Below are 27,408 nucleotides of genomic sequence, written 5' to 3'. Positions count from 1 at the left end.
CCTACCTACAAGTGATGTAGGGCGGGAACTGTATACCTCGCTCTTTACACTCTCTATGTAATCTATCCTTGACATTGGTACACAGGTCTAAACATCTGTAAAACAGCAAGAAAATATATACATATATATACAAATTTGTTTCATTTTTCAGTCAACATCATAAATTTTGCATCATCACTTATTTCATGGAAATGGCATATTTCCATATGACCAGTGTTAACATTGGTCAAAATAAACCTATTTTAGTCATTCCACTAAGCAACGAAGCTTTTGTCCAAAATATTTTAAATCTGTAGATTTTAAAGTAAAACAGAAAAATATTTTGTTGTTTTTTTTTGTGCCATACAACAGAAAAGTCTTAAAACAATACAGCTGTTAACATTTTATTGCACCATAAATTGTTGTTTTCCTTCTTGTTTTAAAGTGTTAAGTACTGCCAACTTAACACTTACAGTATACATTAGTACAATACACTGCAAAAAGTTCTTTTTCACATTTTCCCCCTAAATATTCAATTCAGTACAACTTTCTGCGGGCATAAAATTCCAGTTAATTTCTTGTCAACAAATATACATGTACATGTACAGAATTTTTTAAAGAAATTTAATATCTGAAGCACTCTACTGTAGACTAAAATGAAAATATATTTCACATTATTCACAATATATGAACATTTATCTGTAAGAAATATGTGAGCATACCTATCCCAAGGCACTGAAGTTTCGAATGATTCGGCTACAATATAATACTCAAATCCGAGGTCTCTAATATAAGCTATAGCAAAGGTCAGCATGTAACCTCTCTCTCCATTCTCTGCTCCAGCTGCCAAACCACTGAAAACATAGAACATGTAACCCTTTGATACTAGGTCTTTTATGATATTCATTGTTGTATCATCTTAAAGCTGCTTGCCTCCAGATGAGCCAACATATTTTAAGAAAATCAAACTGGAGAAAAATGTTCAGAGATTTTAAGAAAAGTAAAATTTTAAGTAAAGCAAAAAGATTCAAGTTTGTTTGATTGGGTTTTACGTCACAATAACACAGTATAGGTCATATGGCAACTTTCCAGCTTTACTGAAGGAGGAAGACCTCAGGTGCCCTTCCATGCATTATTACAGGCACGAACAGGCACCTTAGTAGAATCACTGATGTTCCGTAAGCTAGCTGGATAGCTTCCTAACATGAAAGAATCCAAAGTCCCTGTTGGGATTAGAATCCACAGCAGTGAGGGGCAAGTGGTTTGAAGTCAACGACCTTAGTCACTCGGCCATGGTATCTACCACATTACTATGCTGTAAGGACTATTTTTGCATATTTTGACATTTATTTGGTAATTTACCTGGACTGTATTGTTTTCAATATTTAAATTACTTTCTTTGTTTATATCACAGTATTTTACTTTTTAATACGTTTCCAAATTTCATGACAATCAGCATAAATCTGGAGGCATGATGCTTAAAGAAATGAAGCAAACATGGATGCCTGGAGCAATAAGAAATAAAAGTGCCTCTGAGGCTAGGCAATATGCATCAAACAGCGAATTTGCCTATAAATGATGCAATATAAATCCATAGTTTACAGAAAATTCATTACTGTTTCTATCAAGCTGTATTGTCAAAAATAAATAATTACCCAAATTGTGCAGCTATTTCGTAGACTCTTTTCTCTTGAGCATCAACATCCTGTCAAAGTAAAATAATCATATGTAAAGTCTAATGTTCAAAGGAAAAAATATGTTACATAGTCATTTATAACCATTAGAAGCAACATCTACATCAAAGATATTCTAGTTATCATGTACATTTCAAAATCCATGAATTTAAATACTAAATAACAAACTAAAATAAATAAATTGGTGTGGTGGCCTAGTGGTTAAGGTGTCTGCCTCTCAACTCAGAGATCATGGGTTCAAGCTCTACTTTTGCCATGACCATATTCTTCATATGATACCAGTACTGCTTAGTTCCAGGTAGCAGAATCCAACATGATTAACTTAATTGCAAGAACTTTTTTCTCAATCAAGCTTAAACTTAAAACTACTAAAATTTAATAAATAATCATAATGCAAAAACCTATCACTCTTAGCCTGCTAGCAGATTCTGAATCTACCAATGCAACAAGTGCAGACCAAGACTAGTGGGCACATCCATGCTGTCTGGTCATGGTCTGCACTGTTTGCTATTCAGTCAGTAAACTTTTTGAAATTGCCCATAAAAAAAAAGATGACTGGTTTTGTCAAGATGGTAAGATGGACAAGTCCAGTTATGATGTTTAAGGTGGCACAGATTAAAGCAGCATGCTTCCAGATTCAAGCTAATTTTTATAGAACTTTATAAAGTGTTAAAAAATCCACAAACTTTTATACAATGAACAAATTACGTAATTCAAGCTATAATAAGTCACTGAAAATCCATATAGATATAATATTCAAATATAGCCTTTACTATATTAGTAATGGTTAGATATGATTATAGGTCATAACATTCAGTCATATTTTGCATTCATTGTAAATATTCAAATATTTAAATAGTTTTAAAGCCTTGCTGCATGTTTCTTAAGTTTAATTCTTCATTCTACTCACCTGGAGGCATGCTGCTTTAGAACCATAAAAAAACACCACTTCTGAAGCTTTTAACATACAATGTGAAAAGAACTTGGAAATTGGAGACATAAAATACCTTTTTAGCTCCTTCAAAAAGAAGAGTTGCTACAGCTAAACTAGTGGGATCAAATCCTTTAATTCTGGTAATGTAGAACTTCTTTAATCCATCGATAAAATTGGTGAACATTGACTTTGATTCTGGTTTTAATGCATGACCTGAAAATATGTTAAGTTAAAAATAATTTTAAGTTCATAGTTACGAACATACAGAAAAGGATGTAAATATGTTTATAGTATAATTTTTATTATCCAATGAAAACAATAGGATACCTTTATCTTTACTCTAAGCCTTGTGTAACCGAAAGTGATTAGCCTTTTGCCACCTGTATTGTAGGTCAGGCCAACCTGCATTTCCGTGCTGCCTGACAAATGTATAAGCACTTCGGCATATTGTGTCAGAAAAAACATTAACATCTAGATGATTGTGTTTTTCTATAACTCTATGTATAAACTAAATGACCATGGGGAGAGGTAATTTGTTTTCATCCTAAAGTACAGATTTTTGTAGAGGACCACAGGGTGATGCTACATGCCAAATATCTAAGCCCTATGCATTGCAGTTTATGACAAAAAGAATTTTTAAAATCTGTTTTCTCTACAAGTCCATGTGATCAGAGTGACCCAAGGGTAGGGACATTTGTAACCCCAGGGCCATGATTTATATATCATTTTTAGCAGTCCACCAGACAATAATATTAAACATACCAAATATCTAAGCTCTAGTACATGTCCAGTCAGAAAAGAAAATTTCATTCCGTTTATCCTTTACAAGTTATTTAAGTGAGTGACCCCCTCAGAAAGAGGCCAATTTTGATTCCAGGGGCATGATTTATGTAACTTTTTAAGACATGTTGATAATAGATGCAAAAATAAATTTTGTCTCTGTACAATGCAGGTTTATACATGAAAATTAATTTTTGTTTTCCTTATATGTTTATGTAAATTAAGTAACACACAGGGCAATGTTTTTGTGTTAACAAATTATTATCACAACACTTTTATTTTATTAAAATGAACTGCACTCTGAACATTCATTTTAAATCACTATAAAGTATCTGTTATTTCACAAGTGTAATCAATAACCAAATTATATAATGTAAGTTTTTCCCCATTCAACAGTCATGCCCTTCTTAAAGTCAAAATAATCAAATCATCAATTAAGAATATAACAAAACATTATTTGGTAACATTCCAAAACAGACAAACAAACATGAGAACACTGAAATCAAGATAAAAGTTATTTTATATGTCTCTTCAAATCTTCCCATTGATACTTAACAAAAACACTGTTATACATAATTATACTTCCATTTAGATTTGTAGCCAATGTGAACTTAATTTTAATTGAAGTAATTTTGTAAATCAAACCATGATAAAAACTATGCCCTTGATTTACACACCGCCTGGCAGGTCTACATTTTTTAGATAGACCTGTTTAAACAAAAGAAAATCTGTTATGTGGTTTTTCTTTGGCATGTGCACAAAACAGGACCTTGTCATGTAAAACACATGCAAAGATAGACCTTCCTTTGTACAGAATAAAAACATTAAAAGTAACCAGAAATTACAAATGTACAATGATTCTCATTACATTTCTGGAGAAAACATTAAACAAGATAATTTAATTGAATGCACTTAACAATTACCCCAACATCCCTATATTACATCTTTCATAAAGATAAATTGACAGCATGTCAAAGTAAGACACATTTTAGATGTATCTAATCAAAGTGGTTCTTCCAGCATTAATTAAGTTCACATTGGAAGAGGTACTGTAATAGTTATCTTTGCAAACTTATTACAAAATTTTAAACCACTCTATAAAATTTACAGTGAATAAAAATTGTGTTAAAAATTTATATTGAAAAATATAAGAAAAATCATTTGCCTTTCTAAACAAAACATCTTACAATTTGAAAATGATATTATGTGTTTGGTATAATTATAATGTCAACTGAGCCGTTATCATCAACCATTGCTCAAGCCAATACTATGACGATGTAAAAGTTGGATATCAGTATCATACAATGATCTTTTGTGGTTAAGTAAGACCTGGTCACGAATTCAATGCATTATATACATATAATACATTTGTATAGTTGTTATCACCATTTCAAAACCACAAAATGTGACAAATACAAAATCAATACAGGGTATGGTCTGTTACAGGGTATGAAACATCATCTTGTTATTGTGAACATTTTTGTCAAGTAATTTCGAAATCTCATCATCTACTAGTATTATAAAGTTATGAACCAGGCACAAAATATACCGTAAGACAATGTAAAGCTTTGACCTTCAAGTGTGACCTTGACCTTTGAGGTAGGCATCTGGGTGTTACACATGACAAATTGTCTCATTATTGTGCACATTTCTGCCTAGTATTTTCAAAATCACTTCTTGGATGAGAAAATTATGGATAAGACACAACATAAAATCTCCAATGGAAATGTTGACCTTCAATCACCAAGTGTGACCTTGACCTTGGAGGTAGGGGACTAGGTGTTGCACATGACACATCATCTTATCATAACAAACGTTTGTGCCAAGTTATTTCAAAGTCCTTTCATGAATGGCTAAGTTATGGACCGTACACTAAAGTGTGACAAAAGGACAGAGGAACAGACAAACAAATGGTCAAAACCCATTTCTATAACCCTTTTTTTCTTTGAAAAAGCATGGAATAATTTTATAAAAGACACATATGGAATTCACAATGTAAAAAATAGGAAAAGACATGGGAATCCCACCATATGACATTTTTATCTCCGAGTAGTACCTTGACCTTGGTATTTCTGATGTGACACCCTGTAACAATGCTGAAAATATCTGCAAAATATCTTGACAATCACTCAAGGAATACAAAAGTTATTAGCCAAAGAGGATAACAGGCACACACAATTTAACCTTTGACCATCAAATGTGGCACTGACCTTTAAGATGCAGATGCAAGCGTTACACTCAACACTGTTGTTTATATACCACTTTTATCTTATATTTTTACAATGGCAGAGAAAGTTACGTAAATTTTAAATCACTTGCAAAATCAACCAATTTTACCATAACGGCTTAGCTGATTTTACTTCAATTTATACATTCTATAATATCAATAATCTATATTTCAAGTCTGAATATATCAGTGAATAGATGGGTTTTGACCATGTTAGCAGGATAAATCAATGTGAGTCACTTTATTTAAAATGTCATACAAGTTTGTTTTTTTGTTTTTGTTTTTTTTAATTTTTAATGTACTCATTATCTTAAAACAATAAAATATCTTTTATTTGAATAACGTGATAATCTTAACAGAAATATCAATGTATCTTATCCACAAACTTTAAATTGTGTTCATTTTTATTTATTTTTTGTTGAGTTTGATAGGGTCTGCTGTGCAGTGTAATAATTAATTGGAGTATTATGTAAATGAAATCTCTAGTTATCACCCAATGGAAGTCCAATAGGGTGTGTTTCTGGGTTTTGTACTTGTAAAGGAACCTACAGTTTTCTTCTGAAAGTAACAATGTACAATCATGAAAACACTCAAAACTTTGAAAATCATGCTTTGAACAAGGATATGCAGCCTTAAACTTCAGGATATATTGTTTTACTGATTAATTTTAGAAGGTAAATTAACAATATAGGACAGAGGCACCATTGTTAATTAATTATTAGAATCAAAGTAAATTTGTTTTTCAATTTTCTTTATAAGTACATGTAACATACACAATACCCACTGTTGAACATCACCAAATAGTCACTAGTATTTAATATTTTAGGTTAGATTACGGCTGTGTCTCGTAAAAAGGGCATCTCAGAAAATCTAGTCTAAAATGAATCCAGGTCCTATCTGTGAAAGATGTGGCAAAGGAATTCCTTCCATTCGAAACCGTCTGGATTCTTATGAATGTGAAAATTGCTCTAACACTCGCAGACAACAAAACACTAACAGTCAACAAAATACTTACAGACCACAAAACACTCAAAGACAACAAAACACTTACACACAACAAAACACTCAAAGACAACAAAACACTTACACACAACAAAACACTCAAAGACAACAAAACACTCATGGACAACAAAACACTCACGGACAACAAAACACTCACAGACAACAAAACACTCACAGACAACAAAACACTCACAGACAACAAAACACTCACGGACAACAAAACACTTACGGACAACAAAACACTCACGGACAACAATGCCAACAACAGCATCAAGACAGTAGAAATAGAAACATATTATTATGCAGTATTGGTGGGGTCATTCTTGTATGGACTTTATACCAGTGTTATCAGAGGAGATCTTAGACAGCACTTAGTTAAAAATTACTATCAAAAACATAAACCAACTAACAGACAAATGTTGCAAGATTACTGAAGATCTGAAACAGAGAAATGCTAAATAAACAACTACTTGGAAAGCTGCTATAGTAGAAAATGAAAATTTCAGAAAAAAAGATAAACAAAAGATAAGAAATAAAAAAAAGATGTTAAAGATACTGCAATAACAATTGAACATGACAACAAGAAAAAAGTTTGAAACAACACTTTATGTAAGTTCATACCACAATAGAAAGAGTGACAATCTTATCAAGTTATATCAGATGATGTAGTGCCAAGAAATAACCAACCATTGCTGCAGAAATAACAACATAAACCTTTACTACTACTTTAAATATATACAAAATTAGGAAATAAATAACAATTTTGAGTGCATTGCTGTGGAATAATGCATGATTCGAATTCAATTTGATAGGCCTGAGTGATTTATATCAAAACATTGGAATGATAAACTGTGCATTATTATAATACAATGCTAGATCAATTAATATCTGCATTATTATAATACAATGCTAGATCAATTAATATCTATTTCCATTCTACCATGCTAATAAAAAAGAGAATTGATAAAAACATGCTGAGCTACATTGAGCGTAGAAGAAATTGTCCTGTCATTTGGTTTATTGACTTATATGGTGTGTAAGCATTTGTTTTTTGTGTTATGCATATAATAGTGTAATAATGCACTTGACAGCCCTATCTGTTTGATAGGGGAACAGTGTGAAATGTTTTAGAATATAATATTTCATACTTCTGTAAAGTATTTATTGCAACAGAGTCTGAGTGTTTTAAGATTTATTTTTGTTTATAAGTGATTTCACTAAAGAAAAATAATAAATAACATTCAGTTATATAACTTGACAGAGTAATTATCTTCTTTCCTTGCTAGAAAAAAAAGAAAATTGTCGTTTCCTTGCTATTCAATGAAAATGAAAAATGATTCCATATATTGACGCAACAATGAAAACTATTCAAATTGCAAATATATATAAAAGCATGACCTTGACCATGGCCCCAGTGACCCATAATTCCACACATAGATGAACACCTATGTTATCTACTTACAAAAGATGAAAAACATCAGTCAACAAAGAAAGACTGTATAAGCAAAAGTGTAAAAACAAAAACTAATTTTGGCACTGGTGACCTTGACCTTGTGATACCAAAGTAAGAGGACCAACCAAGGTTTTTAACTTGTCAAAAGCATGTACAGTGAAACTCGGTTATGAAGAACACGTTTGGACCTTGACATTTAGTTTGATATATCTTGCCATTCCAATTTTAAAATGGACACAAATTATCTGATTTAATTCTTAGTTTTACAAAAGAATTATTGATTAATTACTTCCATAGTTGCGTTTATATCTGCTAAATTACGTGTATCAAGGTCACATGTGAAAGCATGTCACAATGAAAATCATAGTTTGCTTAAAACAACTTAATTACTGTCATAAATGTTTGGTTGGGACAATTATGGTTACTTGTAACTGATGTTACGCTATAATCGAGTATGCTATAAGCAAAGATTTTAATATAAGATAAAGAATGGAAAAAATCGAAAATCTTGACCAAGCGACAGTGTTTCTTATAATCGAGTGTACGCTGTATCTATGTTTGCTATAAGTGAGTTTCACTGTACTTTGTAAGTTAGTTCCTGTAATATGAAGACACTGGTACATATAATACTGAAAATATATCCATTTTGTCTAAAAGAAGTTTACTAAACAGGGAAACAACAGGGGGGAAATGAAACCCACAGTTACGTTACTTCCCATGGTCATAGACTCCAAATTGGCATTTAAGTGTGTAAATTATGAAGCCATTGACACATGTAGAACTTCAGAAAAAGAGTTGCAACTTTTTACAAAATATGCCCATCACAAACGCATGCAAGTGAACATTTACAAAAAATATGACTAATCATGATGTTTTTATACTCTATATTCAAATTTCTATTTTCTCATGTGACCCTGGAACTTTGATCACTGAATGTGACCTTGACCAAAGAGGCCTGAATTTGCACACAACACTATGTCTTACAATGTGAACACAAATATGTCATGTGCCCAGTCATACAACAGATCTACTATGTATGTAGAAATTTTATAAATTTTTAAGTGTTTTATCAGACCTCTTTATGTGACCTTGACTTTTGACCTAGAGACCTGCTTCATGATGGTTAGTGGTGGAAAGTTGAAATTTGTCCCAATCGATTATCGGTTTAATCCAATGGGATACAATTGATAACTTTCTGCTTAATAATCACTAAAACTAAAACCTTCTTTGACTTGCGCCGCGATTCAGATAGTTGCCATGGTTTTTATGGCATATTTTTGCTGTTTATTGATATTTTTCTATGTAAATTTGTGAAAATGTTTCAATTATATGGGTTTATAACATATTAAAATATCAAAATCATACCTATTTTATTTAGCTTTTAAACAATCTTGTCACAGAATATTAGGACAACCCATATATTTAACTAAATTATGCTGACAATACTCTGTCTCATGTTTTCATTCAAAGAGGCCATTAAAATTAACAGCAAACTGACTTGAGGCAAGGCTATAGGGGTCGAAAATATTTTGATAATCAGCACTCAATATACAAGAACCTGTGATGCTCTCCGAAAAAGTGTTGGAACTAGAAAAGCTACCTCTTGTAGTTTCAGTGTTTTGTCCTGCACAAAGTTCAAAGTGCAATAATTCCAAACTTAGGCAAGACAGAGTTACTGTCTTTGCACTGCTCATCAACCAAATGATGTCTATCTACCTACAAAGTTTCTTGTTCATATCTCTTATAATTATGTCCTGGACAAAGTTCAAAGTGTTAAAATGAGCAAAATGCAAAAACTACAAAATTAGGCAAGGCAGAGTTATGGTTCTTTTGCCCAAAGTTCAAAGTATAAAAATGAACAAAGGACAATAACTCCAAAATTAGGCAAGACAGAGTTATGGTTCTTTTACACTGCACTTCTACCCAATGAGCTCTGTATTCCTGCAAAGTTTCATGTTGATATGTCTTATAGTTTTAGAGTTATGTTCCGAACAATGTTCAAAGTATAAAAATAAACAAAGGGCAATAATTCCAAAATTAGGCAAGGCCGAGTTACGGTTCTTGTGCACTGCACATCTACCCAATGAGATCTATCAACCTACAAAGTTTCATATTGATATCTCTTGTTGTTACAGAGTAATGTCCTGAACAAGAAAAGCGGACGGACGTCCGCCCAAAATGGAATAAGGGGCCATTTTTTTGTTATTTTCTGTTGTTCAATAGAGGGCCAATGGCCCCTAACTCTATTGTTATGGAATGAACTTTTATTATTCTCTTTTGTTCTGTTTACAGTTACATCGCCCCCTATCCCTATTCGGTAGTGAGGACAGACGGATAAAGCGGTGACTATATGCTCCCCAAAGTTATGCTCACCCCTTGGGAAGCATAAAAATATTTATCTACTTACCAAACTGAAATTGCTCATTGTCCATTAGTCTTATTGAGGCTGGAGCACATTTCTGTAAGGTTAAACATATGATAGAAAATTACGCTAATTGGTCAAAAGACATCAAAATTTACACCCTCATCTCATTCAAACTCACAACATCATGTTCTTTGTTATTAAACAATACATGAACAAGTGCAATTTTTCGGTACAATTATCAAGTTCAACACTCCATCAAACATCATACCAGAATTACTTTACTATACATGTAATAATTATAGTAAAAAATTAACTATCTTTACTGTGCACATGTATAGTTTAGAGTCAATTTTAATTTTGCCAAATACAGTCGACTCTCGTTATCTCGAAGTCGTCGGGACCGTCCAAAAAATATCGAGATAACGAAATGTCGAGATAAACATATTAGGGTTTGAACAAGGCAGAAACAGATTTTTACAAAAGACATGTGCAAACTTTATGTCAAATAAACTATGATATCCCCATGTCTTGTTTTCACAGGTCTAGTCAATATTTAACAAAGTAACATTAGCGGATGTTTTCCAGCGGAAATACGGATGTCTGTGATAAAAACACATAGTGAAGTTTACTCAGTAATACACCAATAAAGTGAAAACATTGTTTTCAGGGTGGTTGATCCGGATATCCTCCCGGGTTATTTATCGGGCCTTTCTCGAGATTGTTTAACCACTGGTTGATTTGGTGGTGATGTTGTGAAACAATATTGCAACGATAGCGTTTCTATACTTTCACTATTTCATTAACATTTAAAGTCATGATGAATTGATACAGTGTTCGAATATTTATAAAGAACGTAAAATTAACTCATTTTGGACGTAAGTCAATCAACACGCTAAACAGATTAACTTTTATAAAAACAGCTAAACTTGTTACAAACATAATCATCATCATGACACGCGCTATGGAGCAATTATTGTCTAGTTTGTGTTTTTCACATGTCTGAAGGGAACAGAGGAAAGAAAACTATTAGTCGACGTAAACAAAGGATAATACTAAATAGTGTGAAAATAACTGTTGGGGCTGAAATTTTACATCGAGATACTGAAAATTTCAAAAAAAAAAAAAATATCGAGATAAACAAATATTTCCAATATAGATAAAGAAGGAAGAAAATTGGGACTTTCAAAATTTCATCGAGATAACAAAATATCGAGAAAAACGATGTCGAGATAATGATAGTTGACTGTATCAGTTTGTTTTACACCATCTGTTTTAGTTTGATTGTGTTCGAAGCTATAAGCTTATTGAAATACTTTCAAAATTCTTCCTGAAACCAACCAGTACTGAGCAATGTGTGTAAAATTTCTTGCTCAAGGAAACAATGGCTTGCTCCTGATGGGGTATGAACCCACACGACCATTAGTCCTTAGATCACTAATCTGACAAGTTAACCATTCGGCCACGCGCAATTTACCTTTTATGCTCACCAGCAGCCATATGTCAGAATAAAGAAACTTAAGCATTGAATTCCTCAATCCATTTCAAACTGTCAAGATTTCCAATATTTATCCAAAAATTTCAACGAAAACAAATTACAGTTAAAATCAAATATCTTCACCTTATCGCAGTAACCCTCTTTACATTATATAAGAAGTTAGCCTATTACATCATTAAGATTATTATGATATCATTAAAAAGATGACATGACATACTAACCTGTTTGGCAATTTCTCTAAGACAGGCGACTCCATTCTCGAACTTTGGGAATACAATAGAGCCATATCTCTTACATTCAGGGACTGGACGAATCTTCATAGTAACCTCTGTTACTACACCTAGTGTACCTGTTAATGTAAGAAAGCAAGTTTTGTATGCAGTATATCCACTACATGATAATATCAATCTGTTATTATACACCTTGTGTTAGTGTTCCTGCTGTTATAAAAGTGTTATTACACACCAAGTGTATCTGTTATTATAACAATAGTGCTATTATACACCTAGTGTACCAAATTATATTATAAGGTTATTTCACATATTAAGTACCTGCATATATAACAGAATTATTTTTAGAGTATCTTAGCTGAAACATGTATGCTGGAGTAGATTTTGCTTGGCCTGAAATGTATTAGGGGCAGTTTTCATACTAGGACAGGATAGTATGAGACTTGGCATTCTTGTTAGGCCAGGCTGTACATAGTGTGGTCTTCCTGTTAGATCAAGAGTGATCAAGCCTTGGTATTTGTGTTATGCCAGGATTGAACAAGATTAAGCTAGGACAGTACAAGTTTGGGATCTTCATGTTAGGCCAAGAATGTTGGATATTAAACCAGGATTGTATGATGAAAGCAGTATATAAGGCAGAATATATACATGTAGAAGTTTGTTACTGTAAAGACCTTTGACAGATTATATGGCCTTGTTTAAACATTGCTATGTTTATATAACACACATTAGTGTAATAATCAATCATATGCATAAAACGATTTTTTTCTTTGATTCAAACAAAATTCACTCATAATTTTTCAGCAGCTCACGATTGTCCAATGAAAGTCAGCCATATAAATGTGCAGTACCTTATAAAACAAATTCAATATTCACTAGGAGAGAAATCAGTAATTACAGGTTTGTTATCAAGGGAAACTGGCTATCTAAACAGACTGCTGAGATATTACCAAAACTGTGTTTTTTTGTTTGTTTGTTTGATTGGGTTTTACGTCACACCTACACAGTAAAGGTCATATGGAGGAAGACCTCACATGCACTTACGTGCATTATTTCAGGCACAAAAGGGCACCTGAGTAGAACCACCAACTTTCCGTAAGCTAGCTGGATAGCTTCCTCACATGAAAGAATCCAAAGTCCCTGTCCGGATTCGAACCCACAGCGGTGAGGGGCAACAGCCTTAACCACTCAACCATGGACGCCCCAAACTGTGTTTAAATCTGCATTAAAAATACAGAAAAACAAAAATTGTTTATTTAAGTTAATTTAGATTTACCACTGATCAAACCTACACCATTATTACAGAACAGAAAATAAAACTATTATGATACAATCCTCAAAATAAATCTGTGTTTCCATGGCAACAGACAATATCAGACCCATACCTTCTGATCCAAGGATAAAATGGTGTATATCAGGTCCACAGGACATTCTTGGAACTTGACATGACTTCTCTAATGTACCTTTTGGTGTGACACACTTTACATGAACTACCTAAATATACAACACAACATGTTATTATCATTACAAAATCTACTGAGGCTAGTTTAAAGTGACATTATGCTCATATTTTCATTGTCAAGGTGAGCTGAATTAACAATATATTACAAAAGATTGGTTGTTTTAACAGTGACTGACCAAAGGTTGATATTAAAAATTGTTTGGGAAAAAATATGTAGCTGCCGATGCGGGTCCTACTTTGTTGGTAAGGGAGCTAGGTTAAATCATGTGATATTAGAAACCGTATATTGGTCAAGTACTGACGATGAAAACATCAATTTAAAAGTACAATTAATTTAGATCTTGTATAAACCTTCTCAACAATTTTAAACTTCAAAATTTATATAACTCCAAAGTATATAAAATATAGAAACAGAAACTTACTAAATCTTCAATATTGCCATATATATTTTTCTTCATTCCAGAAGCTCTAGTTGCTACCCAGCCACCCAGGGAGCTGAATTCCATAGAGTCAGGCTCATGTCCAGTACAGTAACCCTTCTTGCCCAGCTGTAACGAAACTTCACATTAAATAATATATCACTGATACATAAATAAAGTCAAATAAAAAAAAAGAATAATGGAATCATCAAAGTTTACATAGACTAAGCTTTAAAATTTTGTAAATAAAGACTATAGTCAATTTATCAATACAAAATAGTGAAAAATATATTCCAGGGCTTTTTTCACAAGTAGGAGTATGTGCTTATCCCTCAAAATTGGTTACATATAACAAATAATTATTGCAACTGGGAGAAAAAAAAAGATAAAATGTTGAATTTTTAAGGGAAAACTGCATGATTTTAAAGATTTTTTTATGGGGGGGGGGGGGGGGGATGAATGCCTGAAAATGGTCTCTGCTATAAAAGAATTTATTGCAATGTACCTTGTATACATTTTTTGTTTATTTACATATGCCACCAGTACCAGCACTGTCTGACCAAATTAAAACTTTGACCATTTAAAGTTCACATTATGATATAAAAATTTTGCTCACGGTAACAATGTGTATATAACCAGTACTGGTTAACTTACCAATCTCTCAAGGTCCTGGCCAATGATACCAGCTTCTATATGAGCAACTAAATTCTTTTCATCTACCCACAGTATCTTGTTCTAAAATAATAATCAGTCTAAAATCTTCCCAATTCACACTGATAAATTCTTATTACACTGTACTTGCAAAATAGAATATTCATGATAAAAAAATTATCTACTCTTACTGGATCAGTCTTGTATATGATACATTTGTATATATAGTAAATAAAAAATCACAAATGTATGCTTCCACAGAAAGTTTATGATTTGCAGGACCCTTTGCAGTTATTTTGGAAAAAGGCCCCTGACATGAACTTGGAAAAAATATTTGGCATTTTGGGAAATTTAAGAAATTACAGAAAATTGAAATACTGCCATATACATTACTTATTGCATTTTTTAAACACATGTATGATACTATAACCTGTCAAACCTTTTAAGAAACAAATCAAAATGGTTCAGTGCTTCTCAGAAGCTGAATCAGTTTTATTTTTTGAGCTGCTCTTGGTATTCTTTTTTTTGGTAATTGGGACTTTGATTTATGTTGGCCCCTGGTGATATGGTGAAAATGCCTTGATTTGAAATTGTGTTCATTAGTTATTTTTGATGAACTTTTCTCCTATATAGAAATATGTTGCATTACATGACAAAACATTGTGCTGTTTCAAGAAAATAGTGAAATAAATGTCAACAATTATCTAAAACAAACATTGTAACACATATACAGCACGTATGACAAATATTGTACTCACCATTTGTGACATATCAAGGGAGACAATCATTCTAGTTTCTTCTGTTGGACATAACAGAGCTTCAGACACGCTTGTTCCCCCTGAAAATGGAAAATAGTATAGGTAAATTATCAATCTTAGAATATCGCTAATTAGGGTGACCTGGGTCATAACTCAACAATACCTAAGATCAATCCTGATGCAATTAATTCCTTTTTTATATATATACTATATCATTATGCAAAATCTTATTTATTAAATCAAACTGGTTCAGAGATATCAACCATTTAACAATGTTCTTTCAAAAAAATGCCTCTACAATTCACATGTGCCTTTCATTGGCAATAGGTGTGTTTTCTTTCTTTATACATTCAACAGTTTCATAACAGTTTAAAATTTCGGTTGTAAGATAAAACTTACATCATTTTTTTTATTATCCCAAATTCAATTGTTTCAGCAGTAATAATAAACTGTCCAACCTCACCTTGTTGGAATGGAAAGTAATAAGTGTTGCCACCAGTATAAAGCCAGGCCAGTCTACAAATCCATACAGTTTGACCAGGATCTATACGGTCAGCAAACAAACTTTAAATTTTCATCTTTGATATCCCCAAAATTGATAATGGACAGTTCCAAATATGGAAGCTGGACAAGTCCATTTAATAAATTCAGCATGCTAAAGGTTAATATCTAAAGGGCCACCATGATAAGGTATTTACCTCCAAATGGTATAATACAGACATTATGTCTGTTTGCCAGGTCTACCACTTTAACTACATCATTATGACAGCCTGAAATTAAAACAATATCAAATTAAACATTGCTTTGTGAAAAACTAGAACTCAACGAGTCGGATGTGTCGCCTTGTGAACAATGTAGTTTAGGGGAAATGGCCAGGACAAAAATGAAATATGAAAAATAACAAAGGGCAATAACTCAAAAAATAATAAGTGCAGAGCAGCAGTTTCTGTACACTGCACTTCTTATCAATAAGATCTATCATTCTATGATGTTTCAAGTCCATAGCTTTCATACTTGAGGAGATGACCAGGACAAAAATAAAGTAAGAAAATCAACAAAGCGCAATAACTCAAAAATAAGAAATGCAGAGTATCAGTTCTTATGCACTGCACTTCTTTTTAATGAGATCTATCATCCTATGAAGTTTCAAGTCCATGGCTTTTATACATTAGGAGAAATGGCCCGGACAAAAATAAAGTATGAAAATTAACAAAGGGCAATAACTCAAAAATTAGGAAGTGCAGAGTACCGGTTCTTGTGCACTGCACTTCTTCTTAATGAGATCTATCATCCTATGAAGTTTCAAGTCCATAGCTTTTTTAGTTGAAGAGAAATGGCCCGGACAAAATTAAAGTATGAAAATTAACAAAGGGCAATAACTCAAACAAGAGGCCATGATGGCCCTGAGGTCGCTCACCTGTATAAGGCCCCCCAACCCCCACCCCCCCCCCCCCCCCCCAACGTTGCAGGGCCAATTTAACCCAAGGGCTTTTATTTGCACAAACTCGGTAGACACCCATAAGAAGATGTTCATGCTAAACATCTAAGCTCTAGCTCATTGGGCTTTATTGAAAGAAGATTTTTTTTAAGTTTTTACTATACACATATAGTTAAAAACAATGACACCCCTGGGGCCCGGCCAGTTTTGACCCCAGGGCTTTTATTTGAACAAACTTTGTAGACACTTACTAGAAGATGTTTCATGCTTAATATCTAAACTCTAGCTATTTGGGTTTTTTCAAAGAAGATTTTTAAGTTTTTGCTATACACATATAAAGAAAATCAATGACCCCGGGGCGGGGCCAATTTTGACCTCAGGTCTTTTATTTGAACAAACTTTGTAGACACTCACTAAAAGATGTTTCATGCTTAATATCTTAACTCTAGCTATTTGGGTTTTTATAAAGAAGATTTTTTAAGTTTTTGCTATACACATATAAGGAAAATCAATGACCCCCGGGGCGGTGCCAATTTTGACCCCAGGGCTTTTATTTGAACAAACTTGGTAGACACCTATTAGAACATGTTTGATGCTAAATATCTTAGCCATAGATCTTTGAGTTCTTTAAAAGAAGATTTTTTAAGTTTTTACTAAATGCATATAGGGAAAATCAATGATCCCCCGGGGCGGGGCCAATTTTGACCCCAGGGCTTTTATTTGAACAAACTTGGTAGACACTTATTAGAACATGTTTCATGCTAAACATCTTAGCTTTAACTCTTTTGGTTCTTTAAAAGAAGATTTTTTAAGTTTTTACTATATATGCATATAGGGAAAATCAATGACCCCCCGGGGCGGGGCCAATTTTGACCCCAGGGCTTTTATTTGAACAAACTTGGTAGACACCCATTAGAACATGTTTCATGCTAAATATCTTAGCTCTAGCTCTTTTGGTTCTTTAAAAAAAGATTTTTTAAGTTTTTACTATATGCATATTAGGGAAAATCAATGACCCCCCCCCCGGGGCGGGGCCAATTTTGACCCCAGGGCTTTTATTTGAACAAACTTGGTAGACACTTATTAGAACATGTTTCATGCTAAATATCTTAGCTGTAGCTCTTTTGGTTCTTTAAAAGAAGATTTTTTAAGTTTTTACTATATGCATATAGGGAAAATCAATGACCCCCCTGGGGCGGGGCCAATTTTGACCCCAGGGCTTTTATTTGAACAAACTTGGTAGACACCTATTAGAACATGTTTGATGCTAAATATCTTAGCCATAGCTCTTTGAGTTCTTTAAAAGAAGATTTTTTAAGTTTTTACTTTATGCATATAGGGAAAATCAATGACACCCCGGGGGGGGGGGGCCAATTTTGACCCCAGGGCTTTTATTTGAACAAACTTGGTAGACACCCATTAGAACATGTTTCATGCTAAATATCTTAGCTGTAGCTCTTTTGGTTCTTTAAAAGAAGATTTTTTAAGTTTTTACTATATGTATATAGGGAAAATCAATGACCCCCCGGGGCGGGGCCAATTTTGACCCCAGGGCTTTTATTTGAACAAACTTGGTAGACACTCACTAGAAGATGTTTCATGCCAAATATCTAAGCTCTAGCTCTTAGGGTTTTTTAAAAGAAGATATTTAAAGTTTTTTCTTTCGGTTGCCATGGCAACCAGAGTTCTGCATGGAATTAAATTCTTTGAACAATTTCTAAAGGTGACCACCAAAGGAACATTCCTGTGAAGTTTGGATGAAATTGGCTAAGTGGTTTATGAGGAGATGTCATTTAAAGTAAAAGTTTACGGACGGACGGACGGCTGGACGGACGGACGACTTTGTGACAGGTGAGCTAAAAATAAGAACTGCAGAGTACCGGTTCTTGTGCACTGCTCTTCAGGTTATTAAAAGAAGCATGCATACCAAGTTTGAAGTCAATCAGACTTATAGTGACTGAGTTATGCATCGGACAAGCTTTAGGGGACGCCAACAACGACACCGACACAGACGCCGCCGCCGACACAGCCGACAAAAGTAACCCCTAAATGTCACCTTTTCAAGGCGACACAACAATAAATGACTTCATAACTTGTAACACTAAAAATCTTGTATAGAGTAAAACATGCATTAACAAAGGCTTAATCACTTAGCCTCTACAGAATTTACACGTGACCAGTTCACTTCACTGATTGTATTTAGATTTAACTGAATGCTGCAAAATAGCACAATTTAAAGAAAGTAGCAAATGGCAAATTTGACAATGTTTGTTTTAATTTTTTTTTTATTTTAAGTCACACCAACACTGCAAAAGTCATATGAAGACCTTTCATTTTTACTGGTAGAGGAAGACAGTGCATTATATCAGGCAGGAGCAAGCACTGCGGTAGAACCACTGACCTTCTGTAAGCTAGCTGGATAGCTTCCTCACAGCAAGCTTAAGTCAGACCTCTTTTTTTGGCTGCTTTAACTTAAAATACAATGCAGTTCTATTTTTTAACATGTTATACAGTTTCAAATGTATGATTTTGTTTCATATGTTACTCACTTGGCCAAATAACTATATCCGGTATTCTTTTGAAATTTCCTTCACGAAGTACAAACATTTCACTCAATGTATGACCTGAAATAAAAATATATACATTTGTCCCAATAGTAAATCACAGCACAAATTCCATCTTAAACTGATTCTCTTATTAATGCTAAGACTGTTTGTCATTTTTTTTATGATGATTCTACCTTTTTATAGTACATAAGCGTATACTGATAGTGTGTCAAGTGCCAGTGAGGAGGTAAATACTATGACAAAGTTAAACATTCAAAAGGAGATAACTAATGTGGAAAATATGAAGGGAGGTAACTACATTGATAAAAGTATTGTAATCAATGGTTATCTACCATGTGCTCTGAAGAGCCTATCTTGACAATCATCAGATATTGAAATATTTGTTCTTCTCATATCAGCCAGAAAACCTTCATTCCTAATTGGGGTCGGCATGTCCTTGGCTAATATCTCCGGCTACAAAGCAGAACATTTCCACATATTAAATAAATGCAGCTCTGATAGCATTATTTCAGCATAAAAAAGCACTAAAAAGTAATGCTAACAATATTTCTTTGTTATTTATAAGAATCTTTGTTCATTCAATAAATTCAGTGAACTTCATTAAACATTTTGAAATCAATACAAAACATCTGTCTAATCAAATGTGTTATCAAGATACATACATACACTGTAAACAAAATGACTGAAAAAAAGTCAGTCTACATTTATTTCTATCAAAACACTGTTTACAAAAGAAACAAAACAACTATCAGACATTAAATAAGAACCAGTAGCTTCTACAGCAAATAAATACAGACCTGCGGAGGTGTTCTATGTTCTAAACTGATACCAACTGTAGCCATCATCCAGTCTCTCAATAACGTCATTGTATGACCGCTCAGCTGATACCTGTTGGAATTAAAATACATGTAATAAAACTATAAATGAGCCGCGTCACAACAAAATCAACATAATGGGTTTGCGACCAGCATGGATCCAGACCAGCCTGCGCATCCGCGCAGTCTGATCAGGATCCATGCTGTTCGCTTACAAACCCTATTACAAGTAGAGAAACTGATAGCGAACAGCATGGATCCTGATCAGACTGCGCGGATGCACAGGCTGGTCTGGATCCATGCTGGTCGCAAACGCATTACGTTGGTTTTGTCTTGACGCGGCTCAAATAATCCAGCAAAATATTTTGAAATATTTACAGTCTTTTTTTGTCTCTTTCTGTTTGTTCTTAAGACAGTGCTAATGACAAAAATGCCTATGCAAATAATGCAACATTAACTATCTAAGGCAAATTATATCTGATACAGGTCTTTTTTTAAAAAAAAACATATCTAGGCATATTTAACATCAAGTAACCAACCTTTCTCCTGTAAATTCCACATGCTTGTCTTTGTTTAATATGAATTTGGAATCTTTATATCCCCATCCATTCCATTTAAGCAGTTCTTGTCTACAAAATAAAAAACATTTAGTAATAAATCAGAAACATTTTCTACCTAAATTGTACAATTTGGCATTAAAATTATACAACAATTGTTCAGAAATAACGTAGACTAGCTTTATACATACAAAATGTTGCAATATACATGAATAACAAGAGCTGTTGGTAGGAAATAATGCTCCACTATGTACAATAAGTGCTTGGATAATGTAGAATTTTATATTTTCAAAAAGGGTTATAATATCCATAGTAGAAATTTGGGCATTAGATAGTGACCTCCTATTTGGCTCTCAAATAAGTGTGTAAGTATATTTATAATCATATTTCACAATTTTTTTTTTCTTTGGTTTTTGACACATTTAAGATGAACACAGAATTTTTATCAATCTAGTCATATAATTTCTTCCCATGTCCAATACTCGTGCCTGTGGAACCACCTCGACCATCTTACCACACCATTATTTTAATATCAGCAGCTAAACCATTAATAAGAAAAATGGATTTAATTCTGTATCAATGAAAAAATTAATGCATGTTCAGCAGACTTACCCAGCATGAAACAACAAGAATTTGAAGAGCCTGGGATTTTATAGAAAAGGACAACCTTATTAACAGAAAGGGAAGAAATGTGTTAGTGGCTGGATAACTCAGGTTGTATTCCAAGAGTACCCGGTTTGAGTCCAGGTCAGGCCAAACATCTTTCTCACCCTATTACATCATCACATGGCACAAAACATGGTGCTGTGACTATATAAAGCTCCAAGTCAATTTCCCAGTACTATTTTTGTGGACGAATTTCAATACAGTGGTGGAGTAAGTTACAGTCTAGGACTGTTCAATCACTTAGTAAAGAGTCTGTCCTTGCTGTTGGAGAGCTCATTTGGTAGAGCTGCCATACAGTATTTTTAAGGTCTGATGTTAGGCATTGGCTATTAACAAGAAGCATTATTGAATAGTAGGCTCATTCCATATATGTACCTGTAGGATGATTCTGGGCTCTGATAGAAGACTAAGCCCTTTTTAATCCCCACTTCTTTTGACTACTTCATCAAGTTCATGTTGATCTCATCCCTAGTTCATTTATTTATGCACATACTTCAAATTATACTGTATTAAATAGAGACAATGATAAACAGTTGGGTTTATTCCAGGAGATTGCCAAGTCCCGGTCAGGCTGCACCCTTACTCACCCAATGACCAGTACAGGGCCTGACAACATAAATGGCTTAACTGTTAAATCATGATAGAACCACAGACGCTTGGGGTTTGGAGCTCAAAACGCCTTTAAAATCCAAATAAAATGCATATTTGTCAATCCCAGGACATGTACTGATCATATATATCAAAAAATCTTAATATATGCCGTTTTGAAAAAAAATCATATTTCAACATCTATAATAATACACAAGATAAAAATGTTCGCCGGAAAAAATCCGCACCCCTACCGTCATAATCACCATGTATTTTACTCCATTTCCAATATTTTCACATAATCCTTTGGTCCACGACACAGAAGATATAATTCTTCACGATGATGGTCAATTTTAAACTTCAACGGTAATATAAACAACGCAACAGCCGAAATAAACATCAATATTCTCGCCGTTTTTTTTTCAACGACAAAAACTTTCGATAAATTCAATGGACCAGACGGCTATGAACGAAGCTATCCGATTATGTGGTTCCCAAACTTAAAAGCGCTGCGCATTTTGCACACGGCAAAGCTGGGGCCACATAATCGGATAGCTTCGTTCATAGCCGTCTGGTCCATTGAATTTATCGAAAGTTTTTGTCGTTGAAAAAAAACGGCGAGAATATTGATGTTTATTTCGGCTGTTGCGTTGTTTATATTACCGTTGAAGTTTAAAATTGACCATCATCGTGAAGAATTATATCTTCTGTGTCGATGGACCAAAGGATTATGTGAAAATATTGGAAATGGAGTAAAATACATGGTGATTATGACGGTAGGGGTGCGGATTTTTTCCGGCGAACATTTTTATCTTGTGTATTATTATAGATGTTGAAATATGATTTTTTTTCAAAACGGCATATATTAAGATTTTTTGATATATATGATCAGTACATGTCCTGGGATTGACAAATATGCATTTTATTTGGATTTTAAAGGCGTTTTGAGCTCCAAACCCCAGGCGTCTGTGGATAGAACCGGCAATTTACCGGGTCTCCCTAATTACCGACAAGAACCGTCAGGAACCGACAAGAGCCTATATATTACAAATAAACACGTACAAAAGTGTTTTTATGATTGTTAAACATGCAGGGCATATAAATTTTTCATATTTGATAAGGGTTTTCTTGTATTTTTATAGAAAATTAAATATATGCGTACCGACAAGAAAAAGTCGAGTGCAACGCGTACTGTTACTGTTACGTTGACACCGACAAAAAAGATTTGTTATTTTCAATATGATATAAATAATATAATCAGTTGCAAAAGTTGTGGTGAGAATATCTTATGAACATGTTTCAACCTTGTTTGTAGTCATAAATCAGTTTTTCATGATATTGCATGAATGTATATGCAACCGACAAGAAAAAACCAGAGATCATGAATGCGTAATGAAGATTTACCGACAAGAAATTGAGAACGGGCTGTAGTGTAGAAAGAACATGCATATAATCTTTTTTTTTTGTAATTAAATAACTTTTAAGACTAAACTTTAATGTTTATAAGAAAAAATATTTGTGTTTAATCCTTCTAGTTTTAAAATATATTTAACAAATCGATTACCGACAAGAAAAAACCAGGGATCATGCGTAATGAAGATTTACCGACAAGAAATTGAGAACGAGCTGTAGTGTAGATGTAGAACATGTATATAATCTTTTTTGTAATTAAACAAATTTTAAGACTTTAAACTTTCATATGTTAATGCATATAAGAAAAATAATTTGTGTTTATTCCATTTAGTTTTAAAATATATTTAACAAATCGATTACCGACAAGAAAAAACCAGGGATCATGCGTAATGAAGATTTACCGACAAGAAATTGAGAACGAGCTGTAGTGTCGATGTAGAACATGTTTATAATCTTTTTTGTAATTAAATAACTTTAAACTTTCATATTTTAATGCATATAAGAAAAACATATTTGTGTTTATTCCATTTAGTTTTAAAATATATTTTAAAAAATCGATTACCGACAAGAAAAAAAACAGGGATCATGCGTAATGAAGATTTACCGACAAGAAATTGAGAACGAGCTGTAGTGTAGAAAGAACATGTATATAATCTTTTTTTTGTACTTTTTTTCAGTTTTTGAAGAAATTGATGATGACTTAATTCTCACCATTGAGAAGAAAAGACGGACATCGTGACTTACAAAGATGTGATGTTATGCATTATACGCTTGTATTTGTTTAATGAAAAAACATTGAAACCTATTTCGACCCCTCCACAGGTCTCATCAGGTTGTGGTTCATTTCTCCACTAGAAGTAAAGAAATAAACAGATATCCCCACTATAGGTTTTAAAGTGACATTATGCCTATCCAGGGGTATATAGTGAGTGAACGGGTGCAGATCAAAATATGTTTTCATATTTCATATTAATAGATAACACACACATCCAAATGAAATTTCTGTAAATATCCGTTAGATTTACGTATAACGCTTAGTTTGTAAAAGAGAGTGGGGCAGTCTTTTTAAATTTTAGGCAGATTTATAATTTTATCCTAAACATTTTCCAATATCAATTAACTGTTGACACCATTTTGACAGTCAATCTTTAGAAATATAAAGTCAATTCAGCTCAACTTGAAATTTGTAATTTTAATATTTTATTATCATAAAACTTACGGGCAGTTACGCCACGCCAGAGGTTGCAGAAATTTTTAACTTCTTTTAAAATTTAAAATTATTTACATAAGTTACAGCACTGCTTTGAACTTACGGGCTTTTGGGCCGCGCCAGAGGTTGCAGAAATGTGAAAGTTCATATAAGTTATGTACTGTACACAAACACAACACAAGCATTAAACTTACGGGCATTTTTTTCTTTCGTTGCTACTTTTTATATACAATGTACGAATTATCTCTTTCTTTCACAGCTTTTCATTTCGAAGTTGTTTTCGCACCTTCTCACCTCAAGCGTTTGCTATGAACAAGCAATACACGCTTATATAATTAAAGTTTTCACAGCTTTGATTAAATTAAATTGCTCAAAGCTAACTGAGTGAGAAACACACGCGCACAAGCTTTAATTGAGTAATATCAATCAATTTTGTTTGAGCAATCGATTTTGAAATTTGTACTTGAAATTTTTTTTTTGCCCTGAATATGTTATATGTATATATGCTAATAAAATAATTGAATTAAATTTATGTTTCCGTCCATTATTTTATTTCTTATATTCTTATTGCATGCTTTACCGATGTATTTGTGTAAAAATTGTAAATGGATTATAATTGGATAATTTAAATGGCAGGTATGTAAAACTTTATATATGAAATATATTTTGATACAGTTATGAAATACTATATTTTAAACAACTATAACTGATCACTTTCATTAAATATGTTATATCTTGTCTATACATAATGTTTCTTTAAAGAAATTATGATCATGAAGCATGATAATATTTCTTGTCGGTACTGTAGGCATGAAAACATTTCTTGTCGGTAGACATGAACACATTTCTTGTCGGTAGACATGAACACATTTCTTGTCGGTACAGTAATATTGCCTAAATGCAGGATATTTTGTAATCAATAACAACGAAATGTTTTAAAATTATTTATTGAATATAGACTAACAATAGATTATTTGAACACATTTAAAAACCTACGCCATTGATAGCAATAATGAAACTTTCTTGTCGGTATCCGCGAATATTCTCATAAGATCATTCATTAATGATGATATTCTTTAATTGAATTAGAATACATTTAACATAATAATTATACGGGGAAGTCAAAGTCCGGGCCCACGAAGCGGGTCCGGGCTTTGGCTTGCCCGGCTATAGACTACACGTGTATATTTAAAAGAAAATCAAATAAAAAACAATTAAAAAATATATAGAATTCTATACCTATCAATGAAATTTTCAGTGTCAGTTCTAGTCGGGCGCCGCCATTTACAATGTTACTCAATGATAATAGGCGGGGTATTCCGATAACGGAACAAATCTCAACTTTTCGGATAAATGATAATCGTCGAGTGTTCCGAGTGAAAACGGCAGCGGTGCATGTAATACCGAATGACACCTTTAAAACGGAAAGAATGATAGGAATTTTTAACGACTTCCCCGTTCATAGGCCTTGTCTAATTTCATATTATTGCCGCTGTATATATATAATCCGGTCTTCGTCCCCGGGGACGTTGCCCACAGCATTTAAAATGTTATAATATATAAGTTTATTACAGGTATCAAAATGTTTTAATACGGGGAAGTCAAAGTCCGGGCCCGCGAAGCGGGCCCGGGCTTTGGCTTGCCCGGCTATAGACTACACGTGTATATTTAAAAGAAAATCAAATAAAAAAAACAATTAAAAAATATATGAATTCTATACCTATCAATGAAATTTTCAGTGTCAGTTCTAGTTAGGCGCCGCCATTTACAATGTAAGTCAATGATAAAAGGCGCTGTACTCCGATAACGGAACAAATCTCAACTTTTCGGATTAATAATAATCGTCGAGTGTTCCGAGTGAAAACGGAAGTGGGTACATATAATACCGAATGACACCTTTAAAACGGAAAAATGAAAGGATTTTTTACCGACTTCCCCGTTCATAGGCTTTGCCTAATTTCATATTAATTTATAATACAACATAGTCTTAATTAAAATAAATTATGATTTAACACTTATTATACACAAATTCTTAATGTAAAATCAATGATAGGAAGATGGCCGAGTTCTTGACGGTGAGAAAATGAGACTGACTTCTTGTCGGTATAGATATTTGCCTATAAACATGGTTCACAACGAATTTATTATATTTTTTATGTAAAAAATATTAAGAATTGTTATTATTAAATGATGAATAAGTGAAATTAATTCGTATTTTCCCATTTTTACTTCTTGTCGGTTCCTGACGGTTCTTGTCGGTAATTAGGGAGACCGCAATTTACCTTCTTTTTGGAATAGACGGAGGATCGGATTCAGAACCACAATTTTTGGTGACAATGTTTGCACAAGGAATTTTCTCACTCATTCTGGCTTTAAATGCAATAAAACACAGTTGACACAAATTGTTTTCTGTTTTGACAGCACCACAAGTCTGAAATATGTTATGAAATGATTGTCGCCCCTTAGAATCATGCCACTTCCGGGTCAAGTATATTCGTCAAATAAATTTTCGAACCTAAAATGTTTTAATACATGGATTTGACTGATATTGATATTGTTGTTTAAAAGTTAAATGAGATGAAAAATTAATTCTCTTCTGTCTCTCTTATTTTATTCTATTCCTATTCTGTTTCAAGCAAAGTTGAAAAATGTGTTTATTTCGGTACGAAATATATTGAGTACGAATAAAATAATAAAAATAAAAT

General features: G+C 33.1%; 1 protein-coding gene across 1 annotated transcript in view; it reads right to left on the bottom strand.

The window, feature by feature from the left end:
• The window catches only part of LOC132714962 (alkyldihydroxyacetonephosphate synthase, peroxisomal-like), a 30,299-nt gene extending 3,110 nt beyond the window's left edge, over positions 1-27,189 (bottom strand). Inside the window, exons 1-16 of the mRNA XM_060697902.1 lie at positions 26,986-27,189; positions 20,809-20,898; positions 20,252-20,342; positions 19,787-19,907; positions 19,437-19,511; positions 16,148-16,219; positions 15,450-15,529; positions 14,695-14,775; positions 14,044-14,169; positions 13,545-13,653; positions 12,151-12,278; positions 10,477-10,528; positions 2,681-2,820; positions 1,635-1,684; positions 702-833; positions 6-95 (exon numbers count right to left, since the gene is read on the bottom strand). Coding sequence (XP_060553885.1) covers positions 6-95; positions 702-833; positions 1,635-1,684; positions 2,681-2,820; positions 10,477-10,528; positions 12,151-12,278; positions 13,545-13,653; positions 14,044-14,169; positions 14,695-14,775; positions 15,450-15,529; positions 16,148-16,219; positions 19,437-19,511; positions 19,787-19,907; positions 20,252-20,342; positions 20,809-20,898; positions 26,986-27,068 — 1,520 coding nt within the window. The 5' untranslated portion in view covers positions 27,069-27,189. The remainder of the gene's footprint in view (positions 1-5; positions 96-701; positions 834-1,634; positions 1,685-2,680; positions 2,821-10,476; positions 10,529-12,150; positions 12,279-13,544; positions 13,654-14,043; positions 14,170-14,694; positions 14,776-15,449; positions 15,530-16,147; positions 16,220-19,436; positions 19,512-19,786; positions 19,908-20,251; positions 20,343-20,808; positions 20,899-26,985) is intronic.
• Positions 27,190-27,408: the final 219 nt, after the last annotated feature.

The sequence above is a fragment of the Ruditapes philippinarum genome, unplaced genomic scaffold, assembly GCF_026571515.1.
Source record: "Ruditapes philippinarum isolate M1 unplaced genomic scaffold, ASM2657151v2 ctg371_1_1_1_1, whole genome shotgun sequence".
NCBI classification, from domain to species: domain Eukaryota; kingdom Metazoa; phylum Mollusca; class Bivalvia; order Venerida; family Veneridae; genus Ruditapes; species Ruditapes philippinarum.
This window is presented reverse-complemented; position numbering and strand designations above follow the sequence as displayed.